The sequence below is a fragment of the Vicia villosa genome, linkage group LG6 (genome assembly GCF_029867415.1).
Source record: "Vicia villosa cultivar HV-30 ecotype Madison, WI linkage group LG6, Vvil1.0, whole genome shotgun sequence".
In the NCBI taxonomy this organism is placed as follows: Eukaryota; Viridiplantae; Streptophyta; class Magnoliopsida; order Fabales; family Fabaceae; genus Vicia; species Vicia villosa.
This window is the reverse complement of record NC_081185.1, coordinates 163,923,948-163,943,577: the sequence shown is the minus strand read 5'-3', so window position 1 is coordinate 163,943,577 and position 19,630 is coordinate 163,923,948. Positions and strand designations below refer to the sequence as shown.

Below are 19,630 nucleotides of genomic sequence, written 5' to 3'. Positions count from 1 at the left end.
GTCTCCAAATAGGTGAATCTTTTTCATGCAGGTACGCTTGTCAGAACCATGACAGGAAATTCCTTTGACACAGGTAAGTTTGCTAGAACTATAGCAAATGATTCCTCTTATGCAGGTACTTTTGTCAGAACCATGGCAGGTAACTCCCGTGGTGCAGGTAAACTTGTCCGAACAAGGGCAAGTGACTCCTAATGGTGCAGGTAAACTTGTCCGAACAAGGGCAGGTGACTCCTAATGGTGCAGGTGAAATTTGTCCGAACCAGGGCAAGTGATCCTAATGGTGCAGGTGAAATTTGTCTGAACCAGGGCAAATGATCCAAATGGTGCAGGTAAAATTTGTCCGAACCAGGGCAAATGATCCAAATGGTGTAGGTGAAATTTGTCCGAACCAGGGCAAATGATCCAAATGGTGCAGGTGAAATTTGTCCGAACCAGGGCAAATGATCCAAATGGTGTAGGTGAAATTTGTCCGAACCAGGGCAAATGATCCAAATGGTGCAGGTGAAATTTGTCCGAACCAGGACAAATGATCCAAATGGTGTAGGTGAAATTTGTCCGAACCAAGGCAAATGATCCAAATGGTGCAGGTGAAATTTGTCCGAACAAGGGCAGATGATCCAAATGGTGCAGGTGAGCTTGTCAGAGCTATGACGAGTAATCCTATTGGTGCAGGTGAGTTTGCTATAACCCTAGAAAAGGATCCTATTGGTGCAGGTGAGTTTGCTATAACCCTAGCAAATAATCCTATTGGTGCAGGTGAGTTTGCTATAACCCTGGCAAATAATCCTAATGGTGCAGGTGAGTTTGCTATAACCATAACAAATGATCCTATTGGTGCAGGTGAGTTTGCGATAACCCTCGCAAATGATCCTATTGGTGCAGGTGAGTTTGCTATAACCCTAGCAAATTATTCTAATGGTGTAGGGGAGTTTGCTATAATCATAGTAAATGATCCTATTGGTACAGGTGAGTTTGCTATAACCATAGCGAATGATCCTATCGGTGCAGGGATTTATTTTCCCATATCAAGATCTTCTATACGGAGTTATCAATACACTTCAACCACATAGTGGTCATTCTACAATCAAATGAATATTATCAGTCCTTTCCAGGAGCCTTTCCACGCAGTCTTCTTTAAGACATATTCCATCCTTTTCAGGAACTTTTCCAGGCAGTCTTCTTTAAGACGTATTCCATCCTTTCTAGGAGCTTATCCAGGCACACAGGGTTTTTACAAAGGGTTCTTCAATTGGGTTTCTTATCACGTTAGTCCCTCGGCACTGATCTCTTCTCCAAAACATCATCAACAAAAAACAAAGGTTTTTTCAAAACTACTAACATACTTCAACTGACAATCGTGCATCATTCAACTAACATACCTCATTCATACATAGTGCATATACATACATGGCTCTCATTTATTTTGGGAAGCCCGCGGCATCATAAATCGCATGCATCATAACATCGCATAAAGTTCAGGTTGCCTTTTTAGGCCGTGCTACAATCAAAATCACCTGGTTCCTTCCAAAAGGCGTTTGCTTCACACTCTGAAAAATGGTATTTACCTCGGGTGGCATCTTTAAGCCCATCTCCCACGGAAATTCTTCCTAACAAACGCAAATTTTAGGACATTCTCAGTGTTCAATCATCTTCAACCTTTAGATCACGATAGGCAGACGTGCCTATCTGACTCTTCAGGTTCAAGAAGATTGAACAGGGGCAGCTGTCATACCCCAAAATTTACCCGATGTACTTTGCATTTGTCAATTTATTAAAGGCGTTAAAAATTAGGAGCCATAGGGTTTAGTATACTTATTATTAAACTCGATCTCCTATAAAATGCCCTTATAAATTGATTAAAACAAAATGGAGACGTGTTGCAGGGGGAGGCCGAAAAAAAAGAGAACAAGGATTGTTCATATATCTTTAAAGAGGCCAAGTGCTAACGGGCTAACCTTTTTTCCAAGTTTGTACATATATCATACACAAGACTGGATCTTTATCACTGGTTGCTCTTAAAAGAAGAAGATTCCAAGGTGAAGGAAGAGAAAATTGTCGCTGTTCCGTTGAAGTACCGCCGCCGCCCATGAATCACGTATCTCCATCGAAAAAGGAGCCACGACGCTACACCATTTCGGATTCACGCACAGCCACATCGCGCAATTGGAATCCATGGAAGAGGGAAGAAGATTCCGGCCCAGCTGCCATCATGACCTGGCCGAGAATCCTGCACGGCTTGGATCTGCGACGCCGACGAAATCCATGACCTCCGCAGCTCAGCCGCTAACACCAGCACCACCCCCAAGCCTTCGCGAAACCACCGCGTCGAAATCGTAATTTTCTACTTCAGGATTGATTGTGGTCCGATTCGTAACTGAACAGGTGGTCCATGTCTGAAGATTTGATCTGAGGAAGGAAGATGACGGACTTCAACGTGCATCTTGTTTTGTTTTGACAATTTGTTTTTCATATATTATGTTAATCGATTAGTTTATTAACAACTAACAGCATTTGGTTGAGTGGTGTAGGGCGCGTCTGGTATCCCAGGGGGTCCAGGGTTCGATCCCTGGCCCCTTCAACATTTTTTCAATGAATTTCCTTCTGTGGATCCTGTGCGCGCGTGTCCATCAGGAGTACTATACGCTCTCAATCTCTACCTCAGGATCTCCACCAATCCAGATCCAAGGATCCAGGACATGCACATCTATGGTAGACCATCATAAGCCAGCAACACAGGATCTGCCAGGTTCTTTTATATATATTATTTTTATTTTTATTATTTAATTATTTAAATTAGGATTAGCATATAAAATAATTTATTTAAATTAGGATTAGCATATAAATTAGGGTTATGTCTATGATTAGGGTTAGGATTTTTCCCGAGTCTTTCGATTATTCGATTTAATCCATTTTAATTATTAAATCACAAAAACCCTAAAAAAGGTTATACACATTAGGGTTCGCCCAATCCCATTGGCCACTTGGCCGAAGTTTTTAGGATTTAATTTGTTACTCGTTTCGACTAAACCTATTGGTCGCAATGATTAACAATCGATTAATTTAATTAATCAAATCCAATAATAAAAACATCAATTCTAACTTCCCCTTTAACGGATAAATGATGGATGAATATCTATTTCATCCCGCCTTCGAATTAGTCGACTCTCTATGTCGTACTGATCAAATATTTGAATAAAGCAATAAAATATAAAATTAAAACACATTCAATTTGCTGCCCGCGATGATCGAATCTATCGATCTGAGTAACCAGCAATGCCTCATTAATCTGTTAGCTATACTGATCAAATCTATTGATCATCGCAACTAACGGTGACATATTAAATCAGGGTTGTACGCCCAAACATTCAAAACACACTAAACCACGATACTACGGATTTTCATCCTTTTCAATCAGGCAACTCAAAATGCCTTTCAAATCATAACTTCTAAAACTACGATAGGCCATTCAAAAAGCCTTAAAACCATATCATATCAAATTCAAAGGCGTACAACCCTGTGCCCGAACTACGTTGACTCTGATTCTCCCTAAGGAGATACGTATACACTTGGATAACCAAGGCGAGTCCCCTTCCCTAAAATCTCATTTTTCCCCTATTCACTTCCTTAGCTATAAACCTCAATATTTAGCCATTAACCTTTACTGTGAACATAAAACCTTGGGAAAGGGTTGAGGGTGCCTAACACCTTCCCTCAACCTGATTATAATAACTTACCCCGGTCTCTAAACTGCGTAGGGTTTCCTATTCGCCTTTCAGAATAGGTGGCGACTCTAAAAGCTTAATTTTTAGGGCAGGTTGCTACACAAACGCTGCTTGGTTGCTACTCACAATACTCCCTATTACTTTCCCCAATCTGCAGGTTAGAATTTTAGATATGATTTTGTAGGGTGTAGAGCAACATGAGATAGGTCTATAGTCTCTTATAGTTCTGGCTTCCTCCTTCATGAGAATGAGAGGTACAACTGTGCAATTCATGGCCTTATACATTTTGTTATTAGCAAAGAATTCCAATACTGCAGCTATCACATCATTTTTTTTCAAAATTAAATCATGATTATTTTAAAGAGTAATAAATAATTTTTCATTTTTTTTATAAAATATTGTTATTATGAACACTTTTTTTTCAACATTCTCTATATACCTATGAAATCTCATATCCTATATGCATTCCTTTTTTAATGTTTGCGATTATTTTTCTAAAATTTGAGACGCTTTTCAACTCAAACAAATAAAAGAAAATAATAAAAAGTAGTTTTGATAGGTGTATATACTAAAATACTATATTTTTCTATAGTACTTAATATTTTAAATGATGATATATTAAACAAATATGTATATAGAGATACACAAGTTTAATATATTTTTATTTAAAAATAATTGTTTTTATTAATATATTAGTATTTATTTTATAGATCCGTGTGAGCAAAACCTTTTAAAACAAACAATTAATTTTATAAAATTATAATAAAATGTGAAATAGTTTATCTTGCTTTTCTAACATAGTTTAATAAAGTGTCACTTTATTTTATAAAATATTTTAAAATGATAAGAAGACAGTGAACACTATCTTGAAATTAAAAAAATAAAGTTATGCTTTGAAGAGAGATTAAGGAGGTGATGAGCAATTTTTTTTTTTTTTAAATTAAAATTATTATAAAATTTTTAAAAAAATTAAGAATGGTTGTGTTGTTATATACACGCATCATAGTATTTTTTTTTTTTATTATTTATGACGGGTTCTCAAATGAATAAATTATATAAGGTAATTTTCATAATTTCTATGTAAATTTTGAAAATTATGTATTCTTTGGTCTTACATTAAAAACAAATAGTCAAATAAACCTAGTCTCGATTTGAAACACATACATCTTACGTTTTACTCGTATCTATGACGGGATGGAGTAAATATCAAAAGGAAAATAAATTATTAAAATTTGACTTAGAATTAAAAATTTCTAACTTTTAGACAACAAGACAAATGAAATTGAATTATTTCTGACGAATTATAAAATTGAACAACACAGAAAATTCTCAATATTTATTTTTCAAAACATTGGATTTTCTCCTTATTTTGCCAACCATGCTAGTGAGGCTCATATGGTGCAAATTTTTATTTTAATGCAATAAAACAAACAAAATATTAAAAGAGGTGTACAAGGATATTCAAATTCATATAGGTTTCTTTGCAATAAGAAGTAAAGATTTTGCCACCTCAATCTCATCCCGGAGCTTTTTCAAAAAAGCCATCACTTTAAGAAGTTCCTCCGCACCAAGATCATCAGGAATAAAGGTAACATTACCTTTGTCCATTTTTTCCATCTTTTTTTCTTCCATCTTCAGCTCTTTGATCGCACGCTTAATTTGTTTATTGAGTTTGATGAGTTTTCCATTTTCAGAAGATTCAAGATTTTTTCTTGATAATTCACTGTCAAATTCTTGACCTTTGTGAAGATACTCATCAACTACAGCATCAACAGATGGAGAACCAAAAGCAAATGGGTCACCAGCAGGGGAGAATCCAAGCACAGCCACTCTAGCACCATAAAAAACAGATAACTCACATGCTTTGTCGAAAAGATCCTTCTTTCTTTTAGAAAATATGGCACTCCTTTCACTAAGATGTGCCAACTCTATTTTTTTGCAAACCATGATTCCTTAATCCTACCTTTTTGAATTATCAAATTTATTTGTTGGTAAAAAATTTGGAAGATATAGGATCATATTTATAGAAGAATGTTATACTTTGCCTTAAAGTTAATAAATAAATTTATAATATTTATTTAGTCAAATTACTTTAATTAGCCAAAAAAGCAGTTAATTACAAGAGGCGATCCACAGAATCACGCCCATGGGAAATCGAGGAAATAAAGTGACTAACTATGCTAAATCATAAATTTACCAATTTGAGCTCTAAGCTTTGGATTCATTCATGCAGGGGCGGTTCCAAGGCTCAGCGAGCCCGGGCACGCGCCCGGACGCAATCCCAGTTTTCTTTGTACTCTCCCCAACTTAATAGTCAATTTTTAGACAAAACCAGGGGAAAAATTAATAAAAATATGGTGTGAAAATTAAAACAGATGAATAACCAATGGTATAAAGTTTTTGTCCAGACTGCCTAAAATTTCTGGCTCCGTCGCTGCATCCATGCCCTATAAATCAAAGTATCTATAATATTTGGTCTTACACTTGTGTTACTTACAGTATTCCCAAAGCTCATAGCATTCCTATACTTCCAACATTCGTCTAAAGTTTAATTAAAAGTTATTTTTATCAACTTTAACTTCCAACTATTTACCTTTACCCTGGTGCATGAACCATTTGTTTTTGATGTGCCAATCTCCATGGTCGTGTTAGTTAAATAAGATATTTGAATTAATTTAATAATTTAAATGTTGAGGAATAAATTTAACTTATACAAAAACACTAAAGAATTTTACACACAAAAATAAAACTCTCATGGTATACTAAAAAACAACTAAGAGAGATACTCATATATCTACTATTTAAGATTGAAAAAATCAATACCTTAGAAAGATTAATGTCCTTCTATTAATTCATTAAAGTTATAATTTTATGTTAAATAATTGAATTATTTATAAATAGAGATAAATATACAATACTCCATGCAATATAAGTGAGATTCAATTTACCCATGTATAAAAATGGATCCCTTTTGAAATGTTAAAATTCTATGTCTTTTGTCTCCTAAGTGCACAAATTATCCCATGCAATTTTTTTTTACCCCTTTAAATTCAGTGTTCAAATTGTACGCTTAGGAAAAAATTAAAAAATTACAAGAGGAAATCCAAAAAATATATATTACAGAGGATAAAGCGAAACTCGCCTACATTGCAGGGGGTATCGTAAATTTAACCCTTATAAATATATATTGTCTCATAAAAAAATGTATTTAACTTAAATTCAATCCAATATTAGTTATTATTTTTCAATGGTATTGACTCATTAATATTACTAAAACTACTCTCAAAATAACATATTTTATGATAAAAAAATAAATATATATAAGAATACAATTGTAAAAATATTATTATCTTTTCTCTAGTTAACGATGAAACAATAAACATAAAAATAAATCGACACACAAAAATAAAGACCCCGGGACCGAATCCAAGACATTAAAAAAAAATCAAGTTTGTCATTATAATGAAGATAGATATTGCGTATAGTTTTATATTTCTTTTGTGAGATATTGGATCGAACTCTAGTATTGTCGAAGGGTAGCTTCTTGGTTCAACAGTTCGACAGAGTTAAGCATGAAGTCGAAGGAGTGTTCACATGCTGGTGTCGAAGTGTGCATGCTGTAGTCGAAGATGGGTCTAGCATGCAGATGTCGAAGATGCTAGGGTTGTTAGCATGTTAAATTAGGTTTTAGTGTTTAAACCCTAATTTGTTAAGTTAGCTTGTTTATTAAGTTGGCTTGTGTAATGGGCCTTGCTGAAAAAGCCCATTAGTTAGTATGTTAGGTTTTATTATAAATAGCATACTAGTCTCTCATCATTGCTAAGCTGCAAATCCTAATTTAGGGTGAGAGAGGTTATTTGTTATTCTTGTAAACTTGTAATCTTGTTTTAAGAGAAAGTAAAAGAATAGCAGTTATAACCAATTCTTGTGTTCCTCTTCTTCCTTGTCCTTTATTCTTCCCTTGTATTATACTTTGTTCTTGGCATTGAATTCACAACAAATTGGTGCGGTGAGCGTGGAGAAGATGCCTTCAACAAAGTATGAGATTGAAAAGTTCACCGGAGTGAATGATTTCGGTCTGTGGCGCTTGAAGATGAAAGCTCTACTGGTTCAGCAGGGTTGTTTGGAAGCGTTGAAGGGAGAGGCGGCCATGAATGCAGAATTGACGGCAGCGGAGAAGACGAATATGATCGAGAAAGCACACAGCTCAATTTTGTTGAGCCTTGGTGATAAGGTTCTCCGGCAGGTATCAAAGGAGACGACGGCATCAGGGTTATGGGTGAAACTTGAAAGTTTGTATATGACCAAATCGCTGGTAAATCGACTCTACCTGAAGCAAGCTTTGTATTCATTCAAGATGATTGAAGACAAAGTATTGGCTGAGCAGTTGGATATGTTCAACAAGCTGATTCTTGATCTTGAAAATATTGATGTGAAGATCGATGATGAAGATCAAGCGCTGTTACTATTGTGTTCTTTGCCTCGATCACATGCTCACTTCAAAGAAACTCTCTTGTATGGAAGGGAGTCCCTGACGTTTGAAGAAGTTCATGTTAGAACAAGATTTGTTCTGATCAATTATCTTAGTTTTGATGATAACAATAATATGAATTTTGCTTAAGATAATATGGTACTCTAATCCAATGCAATTTCCTTTTCAGGAAATATATAAAGAGTATGCATAATTCAGCGCTCAGAAGCTTTGTCTCAAGGGTTCAGCATGCAACATCAGAACATGGTCTGGCAAGACATCAGAAGATGGTCGAAGCAGAATCAGAACATGGGTCTATGGAAGCATCAGAAGAACAAGAGAACAGAAGCACTGAAGTTCTGATGGTATCACGCTCAGAAGCACTTCAAGGTCAGAAGATCAGAAGATGCTTTGCACCAAGCTGTTTGACTCTGATGATATTCAAACGTTGTATTCACAAACATCAGATCAGAAGGAAGTACAAGTGGCAAGCTACGCTGACTGACAAAAGGAACTTTAAAAGCTATTAAAGGCTACGTCAGTAGACACAGCGTGAACAAGGCTCGAGGTAGTTGACAAAAGCGTATAACATTAAATGCGATGCTGTACGGAACACGCAAAGCATTAAATGCACTCAACGGTCATCTTCTCCAACGCCTATAAATATGAAGTTCTGATGAGAAGCAAGGTTAATGATTCTAACGATTCTGCACCAAAACAACTCCTATTAACTTGCTGAAACTCTGTTCTATTCAAAGCTCAGAATCTTCATCTTCATCAAAGCTCACTACATTGCTGTTGTAATATATTAGTGAGATTAAGCTTAAACGTTAAGAGAAATATCACAGTTTGTGATTATAGCTTTTAAGAAGCAATTGTAATACTCTTAGAATTGATTACATTAAGTTGTAAGGAACTAGAGTGATCGTGTGGATCAGAATACTCTAGGAAGTCTTAGAGGTTATCTAAGCAGGTTGTAACTAGAGTGATCGTGTGGATCAGTATACTCTAGAAAAGTCTTAGAGGGTATCTAAGCAGTTGTTCCTGGAGTGATCAGTGTATGATCAGAAGACTCTGGAAGACTTAGTTGCTGACTAAGTGGAAAACCATTGTAATCCGTGCGATTAGTGGATTAAATCCTCAGTTGAGGTAAATCATCTCTGCGGGGGTGGACTGGAGTAGTTTAGTTAACAACGAACCAGGATAAAAATAACTGTGCAATTTATTTTTATCTGTCAAGTTTTTAAAGCTACACTTATTCAAACCCCCCCTTTCTAAGTGTTTTTCTATCCTTCAATTGGCATCAGAGCGCCGGTTCTAAGGTGCAAGCACTTAACCGTGTTTAGAAAAGATTCAGGAAGAGAAAAACGCTTCAGTAAAAGATGGCTGATGAAAGTGAAAAGTCTACACCTGCATCTACATCTGGCTCTGCTGAGCAACACAACGGTAACAATGGTTATACTAGACCGCCGGTATTTGATGGTGAAAACTTTGAATACTGGAAAGATAAACTGGAAAGTTACTTTCTTGGTCTAGATGGTGATCTATGGGATCTTCTGATGGATGGTTACAAACATCCAGTAAATGCCAGTGGCGTAAAGCTGACAAGGCAAGAAATGAACGATGATCAGAAGAAGCTTTTCAGGAATCATCATAAATGCAGAACTGTTTTGCTGAATGCTATCTCTCATGCTGAGTATGAGAAGATATCTAACAGGGAAACGGCCTATGACATATATGAGTCCTTGAAAATGACTCATGAAGGAAATGCTCAAGTCAAGGAGACTAAAGCTCTCGCTTTAATCCAGAAGTATGAAGCCTTCAAGATGGAGGATGATGAAGACATTGAAAAGATGTTTTCAAGATTTCAAACTCTTACTGCTGGATTGAGAGTTCTTGACAAGGGATACACCAAGGCTGATCACGTAAAGAAGATCATCAGAAGCTTACCCAGAAGATGGGGTCCTATGGTGACTGCATTCAAGATTGCAAAGAATCTGAATGAAGTTTCTCTGGAAGAGCTTATCAGTGCCTTGAGGAGTCATGAAATTGAGCTGGACGCAAATGAGCCTCAAAAGAAAGGTAAGTCTATTGCATTAAAATCCAATATCAAGAAATGCACTAACGCTTTTCAGGCTAGAGAAGAAGATCCTGAAGAATCAGAATCTGAAGAAGAAGATGAACTGTCCTTGATCTCCAGAAGACTAAATCAACTCTGGAAGAACAAGCAAAGGAAGTTCAGAGGCGTCAGAAGTTCAAAGAAATTTGAACGTGGAGAATCTTCTGATGACAGAAGATTTGACAAGAAGAAGGTCATGTGCTATGAATGCAATGAGCCTGGACACTTCAAGAATGAATGTCCAAAACTTCAGAAGGAAAATCCCAAGAAGAAGTTTCATAAGAAGAAAGGTCTTATGGCAACCTGGGATGAGTCAGAAGATGATTCAGACTCTGAAGATGAGCAGGCTAACTGTGCGCTGATGGCGACAGAAGATTACGGATCAGAATCTACATCAGAATCAGATTCTGAAGAGGTATTTTCTGAACTTACTAGAGATGAGTTAGTTTCCGGTCTAACTGAACTTCTGGAATTCAAGTCTCAGATTAGTCTCAAATACAAAAAGCTGAAAAAGCTATTTGAATTTGAAACAAAGAAGCTTGAGTTGGAGAATTCTGAATTAAAAGAAAAACTTTTAAAATTATCCAATAATGTTGGATCTCCTTCTGATTCAGAAAAATCCACTCCTAGTCTAAACCATATTCTGAAAGAATATGATTTAAGTTTCAGGAAGTTCTTATCTAGAAGTATTGGCAGAAGTCAGCTAGCTTCTATGATATATGCTGTGTCTGGAAACAAAAGAGTCGGCATTGGTTTTGAGGGTGAAACCCCATACAAACTTGAACCTGTTGATGAAATGAAATTCACATACAAGCCATTGTATGATCAGTTCAAGTATGGCCACTCCCATGATATTAGGCACACTTCACATGCTCAAAGCTTTCACATAACACACACCAAAAAGCATGTGACACAACCTAGGAAATATCATGAAACTCACATTAAGAATTATCATGCTGTTCCTCCTATTGCTTACAATGTTAAACCCAAGTTCAATCAGAACTTGAGAAAATCTAACAAGAAAGGACCCAAGAAGATGTGGGTACCAAAGAAAAAGACTATTTCTTTTGCAGATTCTCTTGGCGACATAGAAGATAAAAGTCAACATGTCATGTCACCTGGACTCAAGTTGGCCTCAACACTTGAAGGGAAGAAGGACTGTCTTCCAAGTTCTGGTACTTAAATCTGTTGAAGAAACTATGTTCGTAGGAGATCAGAAAAGAAAGTTTATTAGTCTTGGATCCATCTGTTTTGTTTGTTTCTAAAGCACTGATGTTTCGATTTTGATTATTCTGAATGCTCTAAATGCTACAGAATATACAATATTGAAACATTGATTGTAGAAGAATCAATCAATATCAGGTTTGATGATAAGCTTGGTTCTGAAAAACCAAAGCAGTTTGATAATTTTGCAGATTGGGATATCGATATATCAGAAGTTGTTGAGCCAAGAAGCAACGCATCAGAAGCAGAGCTTCTCAGAAGCAAAGAATCGGAAGATCAAGTATCAGCTTCTCTGGAGAATCTAAGCATTTCTGAAGAACCACCTGTCAGAAGATCATCCAGACTCATCTCTGATCATTCAGAAGATGTCATTCTTGGAAAGAAGGATGATCCAATCAGAACAAGAGCATTCCTTAAGAACAATGCAGACTGTCAATTAGGCCTTGTATCTTTGATCGAGCCAACTTCTGTTGATCATGCTCTAGAAGATCCAGACTGGATAATTGCTATGCAAGAAGAACTGAATCAGTTTACAAGGAATGATGTTTGGGATCTTGTTCCTAGACCAGATGGATTCAATATAATAGGTACAAAATGGGTCTTCGGAAACAAGTCCAGAATGAGAAGATGAGAAGTTCTTATGTATGGATATCTTCTGAAATGAAATTTTTTTAAGAAGTTCTGATTGAAATCAATTAAGATTGTGATTCTGTTATTACTAACGTTTCATTGTCTAAGTTGATTCAGAATCTCTTTAAAAGCAAAACAGCTGTAACTGGCTATCCAGATGGTAAACACGTGTTCACTATTCCTGGACAAGCGTGCGTGCAGTTGAGGGGACGTCTACTTAGGTAACTGTGCAAATCACGTCTTTTGTCATTATTATCTCTCCTCACGTCACGTAACATTAAATGCTTTTCATCATTTACTCTCTTTCAGTTTTCTTTTTATACTCTTCAAACGTTTCTTTTCCCTCTTATATTTCTCTCACTTTGCATTCAGTTTCTTTTTCGTTCTCTCTCTTTGCATTCATATCATAAACCCTAGCAGTTTCCAATATCTGCAAATTCATCATGAATCCATCGTCAAGCTCTGGGAATGAAGATAATGATCGGAAACAAAAGAGAAAGGCAACTGCTGAACCAGAAACCAAACCAAAAAGAGTAAGGATCATCTATGACCCTCTCAAAGTGTATCAACCCCTTGACGGTACCCCTCAATCACCTCCCTCTTCAAAGACCTCCACCACCTCTTCCTCCTCATTCATCCTCTCGGAACCACCTTCTTCACCATCTGATATCTCCTCTCCTTCAACCCATCCATCAGATATTTCTTCATCTCTCTCACACCCTTTTCCCACCAGAACACCTAATCCCTATAGTGTTGTTCTTCCCGACTCCAGGTTCACTGTCAACCCTCCAACCCCTACCACTCAATCATATCTGGAGCTTTTACATTCTGATGTAAATGGCTGGTTGGAGATTCTGGGTGCTGCTCACCTTAACCATCTGGATGAGTATGCTACAAGCAACCTTTGGGATACCTTTCGTCAGGATTTTCTGGTTAGGGCTACAGACACTCAGAGAAGGATCATGTCTGAAGCTCCTGGTATTCGTGGTCTTCGGTTGGAAGTTGGTGAAAGCAGCTGTCACCATCTCATCAGGAACAGAAGTGTTCTTGAGAAGAAGATACCTGCAGATGAGTTGGAAGAAGAAAATCTCTGCAGAGACATCGTGGTGTGGAGACCATGGTTTCCTGTGCTGACTGGAGATTTTCAGTGGCTGTTCAACTGGTTCAGAATGAACCCTTCTGAAAAAGCACCTCACATGGTCTTTCCAGTAGTGGTTTATCCTGCTGAAGTTGCTGGTCCTACTCCTCCAACAAACCTAGCAGCTATTCTTCAAGCTTTGGAAGATGGAACTTCTGAGCTGCCTGAACCAGAATATGCTAAGGCTACTTCTGAGTCAGACTCAGATGAGGAAATGGAAGATGCACAAGCTGAAGATCTCCCAGAAGATCACCCTGCTGAGATTGCTGTCCCTTTTGGCAGAAATTCAGGTGCCTCGTCTTCTGGTGAAACCTCAGCTCTGATGGAGACCTTGGAAGCCCTTCATCAGAATCAAGCTATGCTGGCCTCTCGTTTGGACGCGCAAGAAGTAGCCAATGCTGAGTTTCGTTCCTTCATGGCAAGGCAAGCTACAAGCACTGACGGGATTCATGATGTTCTGGCGCGAATTTTGCGTAGGCTAGGATCTTAGTCCTTTGGTCTTTGTTGTTTTCTTTCCTTGTTGCATCTGTTTTCCTGCATTCCTCTCTTGTAATCTTTTTTAATTATCAATGAAAAGTTTCTTTGTTTTACACTCCAGTGATTTTATTTGTCGTTGTATTCATCTGAATCTTTTGAAATATTCTTTTTGATGTTATGACAAAAAGGGGGAGAAGATAAATGATAAATGATTTGATTAATCTATCAGTTGCTGGGTAAAGCTCCCACACATTTACTAACAAGAACTGCAAGTTCTATATGGTTTAAGTGTTTTGCAGGTATAAAGAAGTGAAGAGAATCTTCAAAGCAAACACAAGAAGCAAAACCATAAGTAGTGCTATTCTGTAAAAAGAATAAGCTCATGGAAACTGAAGCAAGCTGAGTGCTGTCAAGCTTCAGAAATCAGAAGCAAGAAAGAAGAATGAATCAGAAGCACTGATAATAGAATTTGATCCATATTTGTCTAATTGCTTTGACAAAATTCTATTTGCTCTGATACATTATTTTAGCCTATATGGCTCTGATACATAAAATGTGTTCGAATATACATTTTATGTTCTGACTCGTTCATGCTGACTTTTGTCGTTTAGTTTTTGTTCTGTAACATTTCAGGATGTAGAGATGCTCTGGTGAGGCTCTGGTACATTCAACAATGTTCTGATACAAATCTAGCATGAAGTGATGTTGGTAGAAATTCAAAGCTCTGAAGCTATCCGAGGGAAGCAGAAGTCAGAAGCTGTGAATGTTCTAAAGATCCAGAAAACTCAAGTTCTGAAGCTGTCCTAAATGGAAGCAGAAATCAGAAGCTGTGAATGTTCAGAAGATCAAAGAAATTCAAGTTCTGAAGCTGTCCTAGATGGAAGCAGAAGTCAGAAGCTGTGAATGTTCAGAAGATCAAAGAAATTCAAGTTCTGAAGCTGTCCTAGATGGAAGCAGGAATCAGAAGCAGTGAGTGTTCTAAGGATCTAAAGAAATTCTAGTTCTGAAGCTGTCCAATGGAAGCAGAAGTCAGAAGCTATGAATTCTCTAAAAGACAGAAGCTTATATGATCGTCTCTACCGAAATAATCAGGGAAGTCTTTTATTAAAGTTCTTCGAGTATTTATTTCAGGGGGAGATTATTTATCTCAGGGGGAGATTGTTAATCTCAGGGGGAGACATATTCATATGCTTATGCTATAGCTGTGTAATTTGTCTTTTGCCGTCTGCTCTTTCTGATCGCAAATTCATATCATTTATATATGTTTTTGTCATCATCAAAAAGGGGGAGATTGTTAGAACAAGATTTGTTCTGATCAATTATCTTAGTTTTGATGATAACAATAATATGAATTTTGCTTAAGATAATATGGTACTCTAATCCAATGCAATTTCCTTTTCAGGAAATATATAAAGAGTATGCATAATTCAACGCTCAGAAGCTTTGTCTCAAGGGTTCAGCATGCAACATCAGAACATGGTCTGGCAAGACATCAGAAGATGGTCGAAGCAGAATCAGAACATGGGTCTATGGAAGCATCAGAAGAACAAGAGAACAGAAGCACTGAAGTTCTGATGGTATCACGCTCAGAAGCACTTCAAGGTCAGAAGATCAGAAGATGCTTTGCACCAAGCTGTTTGACTCTGATGATATTCAAACGTTGTATTCACAAACATCAGATCAGAAGGAAGTACAAGTGGCAAGCTACGCTGACTGACAAAAGGAACGTTAAAAGCTATTAAAGGCTACGTCAGTAGACACAGCGTGAACAAGGCTCGAGGTAGTTGACAAAAGCGTATAACATTAAATGCGATGTTGTACGGAACACGCAAAGCATTAAATGCACTCAACGGTCATCTTCTCCAACGCCTATAAATATGAAGTTCTGATGAGAAGCAAGGTTAATGATTCTAACGATTCTGCACCAAAACAACTCCTATTAACTTGCTGAAACTCTGTTCTATTCAAAGCTCAGAATCTTCATCTTCATCAAAGCTCACTACATTGCTGTTGTAATATATTAGTGAGATTAAGCTTAAACGTTAAGAGAAATATCACAGTTTGTGATTATAGCTTTTAAGAAGCAATTGTAATACTCTTAGAATTGATTACATTAAGTTGTAAGGAACTAGAGTGATCGTGTGGATCAGAATACTCTAGGAAGTCTTAGAGGTTATCTAAGCAGGTTGTAACTAGAGTGATCGTGTGGATCAGTATACTCTAGAAAAGTCTTAGAGGGTATCTAAGCAGTTGTTCCTGGAGTGATCAGTGTGTGATCAGAAGACTCTGGAAGACTTAGTTGCTGACTAAGTGGAAAACCATTGTAATCCGTGCGATTAGTGGATTAAATCCTCAGTTGAGGTAAATCATCTCTGCGGGGGTGGACTGGAGTAGTTTAGTTAACAACGAACCAGGATAAAAATAACTGTGCAATTTATTTTTATCTGTCAAGTTTTTAAAGCTACACTTATTCAAACCCCTCCTTTCTAAGTGTTTTTCTATCCTTCAGTTCAATCAGCCTTGTACTCTAAGGACTTGAATGAACGAAACAAGCATAAACCTTCGACTGTTGGCGAAGGATTGGCTGTTAAAGGAAAACTCTTACGAAAGGATGGTAAGTTCGATAAGAAGAAAGGCAAAAGCCAGTCGAAGAATTACAGTGGCGAAGCATTTGGCATTCGATGCTACCATTGTAAGAAGGAGGGTCACACAAGAAAGGTGTGCCCTGAACGCCAGAAAGATCATGAAGGTAAGGATAATGGCAATGCAGCCATTGTTCAAGATGATTTCGAATCATCTGATGTTCTTGTGGTTTCAAGCAGTGACTCGAGAAGAGAGTGGATTATGGATTCAGGTTGCACTTGGCACATGACTCCAAACAAAGACTTGTTCGAGGAATTATGTGATCAAGATAGTGGATCAGTATTGCTGGGAAACAACAAGGCTTGCAAGATTGCAGGTGTTGGATCTGTGAGATTCAAGCTCCATGATGAGTCAATAAGGTTGTTGACTGAAGTCAGGTATGTTCCTGATTTGAAGAGAAATTTGCTTTCTCTTGGTGAATTCGACAAGAAAGGATATGTTTTCCAAGGAGAGAAAAGTATCCTAAGAGTCATGAAGGGGCCGAAGGAAGTCTTGAGAGGCGTGAAGAAACAAGGCTTGTATACCCTTGAGGCTGAAGTTGTAAGTGGTTCGACAAATGTTGTATCCACGAAACCTTTGTCGAAGACAGAAATCTGGCACATGAGATTGGGCCATGTCAGTGAAAGGGGTCTGGTCGAATTAGGGAAACAAAATCTGCTTGGTGGAGACAAAGTCGAAAAGCTGAAGTTTTGTGAACCCTGTGTACTTGGAAAATCTTGCAGAGTGAAGTTCAACAAAGGCAAACAAAGAACACATGGATCCCTTGATTACATCCATGCTGATCTTTGGGGGCCTGCAAGGTGTGCATCACATTCAGGAGCAAGGTATTTTCTATCCATAGTAGATGATTATTCCAGAAAAGTATGGGTATTCATCCAGAAGACTAAGGATGAAACTTTTGAGAATTTCAAAAGTTGGAAGACTCTGGTTGAAAATCAGACTGGCAGAAAGGTCAAGAGGTTGAGAACCGACAATGGCCTTGAATTTTGCAATGAGGCATTCGACAGTTTTTGTGCTGCCTTTGGTATTGCAAGGCACGGAACTACTGCAGGTACTCCACAGCAAAATGGTTTGGCTGAAAGATTTAATCGAACTATTTTGGAGAGAGTCAGATGCATGTTGACTAGTGCGGGGTTAAAGAAGGTGTTCTGGGCTGAGGCTGTTTCGACAGCAACATATCTGATAAACAGATGTCCTTCGACAGCGTTAGATATGAAGACACCTGAAGAAGTTTGGTCGGGACATCCACCAGATCTCGACAAACTGAGAGTATTTGGCTGCGTAGCCTATGCTCACATTAGGCAAGACCAGGTCGAACCTAGAGCTCTGAAATGCATGTTCATGGGATACCCTGATGGAGTCAAAGCTTATAGGCTATGGCCTAGAGCCAGGTCACAGGAGGTGTATCACCAGTCGAGATGTAGTTTTCAATGAAGCTGAAATGGCTTTTAAGAAAAATGATGATGTTGGTCGAAGTACAGAAACATCTGACGAAGAGCTGGAACAGGTAGAGATTCCTGTTGAGGTGGAGCATGTTGATGCTGAATTGCATATCCCAGATGAAGTCGAAGAAGAAGCAGAAGATGTTGAAGTTAAGGAAACTGACGATGACTACCTATTGTCGAGAGATAGGTCGAGAAGAGTCATCAAGCCACCTCAGAGACTTGGATATGCAGATCTTATAGCTTATGCCTTAATCTCTGCAAGTGAGGTTCAAGACGAAGAACCTAGAGACTATAAGGAAGTTATGAGGAGTCGAAATAAGACTGAATGGCTGAAGGCCATGGATGATGAGATGAAATATCTTCATGATAATCATACTTGGGAACTGATCAAGAAACCTGTTGGGGCAAGGTTAGTCAGCTGTAAATGGATTTTCAAAGTTAAGGAAGGAATTGAAGGAGTGACGTTGAAAAGATACAAGGCAAGGTTAGTTGCAAGGGGTTTCACTCAGAAAGAAGGTGTCGACTTCAATGATGTGTTTTCTCCTGTTGTGAAGCATAGGTCCATTCGAATGTTGCTTGCCATGGTGGCACAGATCGATCTTGAACTGGAACAGATGGATGTGAAGACTGCGTTCTTGTATGGTGATCTAGATGAAACGATCCTGATGAGGCAACCTGAAGGGTATGTCGAAAATGGGAAGGAAGATTATGTGTGCAAGTTAAAGAGATCTTTGTATGGGCTGAAACAATCTCCTCGACAGTGGAATAGGAGATTCGACAAGTTCATGGCACGCATAAGTTTCATTAGAAGTCAGTTCGACCACTGCGTTTACTTCAGATTTCGACCTGGTAATTCATTTGTTATTTTGTTGCTTTATGTGGATGATATTCTCATAGCAAGCAACAGTGTCGAAGATGTGATGAGGGTGAAGGCTGAACTCAATAAGGAGTTCGATATGAAGGATCTGGGAGCTGCTTCCAGGATTCTTGGAATTGACATTCGAAGAGATAGAAAGAAGTCGAAGTTATGCTTATCTCAAAAGGCATATCTACGGAAGATTCTTGAAAAGTTTGGTATGTCGAATTCGAAGCCAGTTGTGACTCCAACAAACCCTCAATTCAAGCTGAGTATTGATCAGTGTCCCAGTACTGATGTCGAAAGAGCATATATGAATAGCATTCCGTATGCTAATATAGTTTGTTCTTTGATGTATGTTATGGTTTGTACTAGACCCGACATAGCTTACGCAGTCAGTCTTGTAAGCAGGTACATGGCGAATCCTGGAAAGGCTCACTGGCAAGCATTGAAGTGGATTTTAAGGTACATAAATGGGTCTCTGAATAGAGTCCTAATTTATGGTGGAGCCTTGGGTGAAGATAGTAAAGCAGTAATAGAAGGATATGTCGACTCTGATTATGCAGGTTGTATGGATTCCAGAAAATCTATTTCTGGATATGTTTTCACTATGTTTGGCACTGCAATTAGTTGGAAAGCAACACTTCAGAAGGTTGTTGCTCTATCAACCACTGAAGCGGAGTATATTGCCCTAACTGAAGCTGTGAAAGAAGCATTGTGGCTTGAAGGTTTTGCGAAGGAGCTGAAACTTCAAGGTCGAGGTATCACTGTTAAATGTGATAGTCAAAGTGCAATACACCTGTCGAAGAATTCAGCCTATCATGAGCGAACTAAGCACATTGATGTGAGGCTGCATTTCGTCGGAGGAGTAATCGAGCGTGGAGAAGTCCAAGTGCTGAAGGTTT

General features: G+C 37.9%; 1 protein-coding gene across 1 annotated transcript; it reads right to left on the bottom strand.

The window, feature by feature from the left end:
• Positions 1 to 5,189: 5,189 nt before the first annotated feature.
• Positions 5,190 to 5,669, bottom strand: LOC131615225 (agamous-like MADS-box protein AGL61). The gene has a single exon (XM_058886700.1). It carries the CDS (start codon positions 5,667 to 5,669, stop codon positions 5,190 to 5,192), a length of 480 nt encoding a protein of 159 aa, XP_058742683.1.
• Positions 5,670 to 19,630: the final 13,961 nt, after the last annotated feature.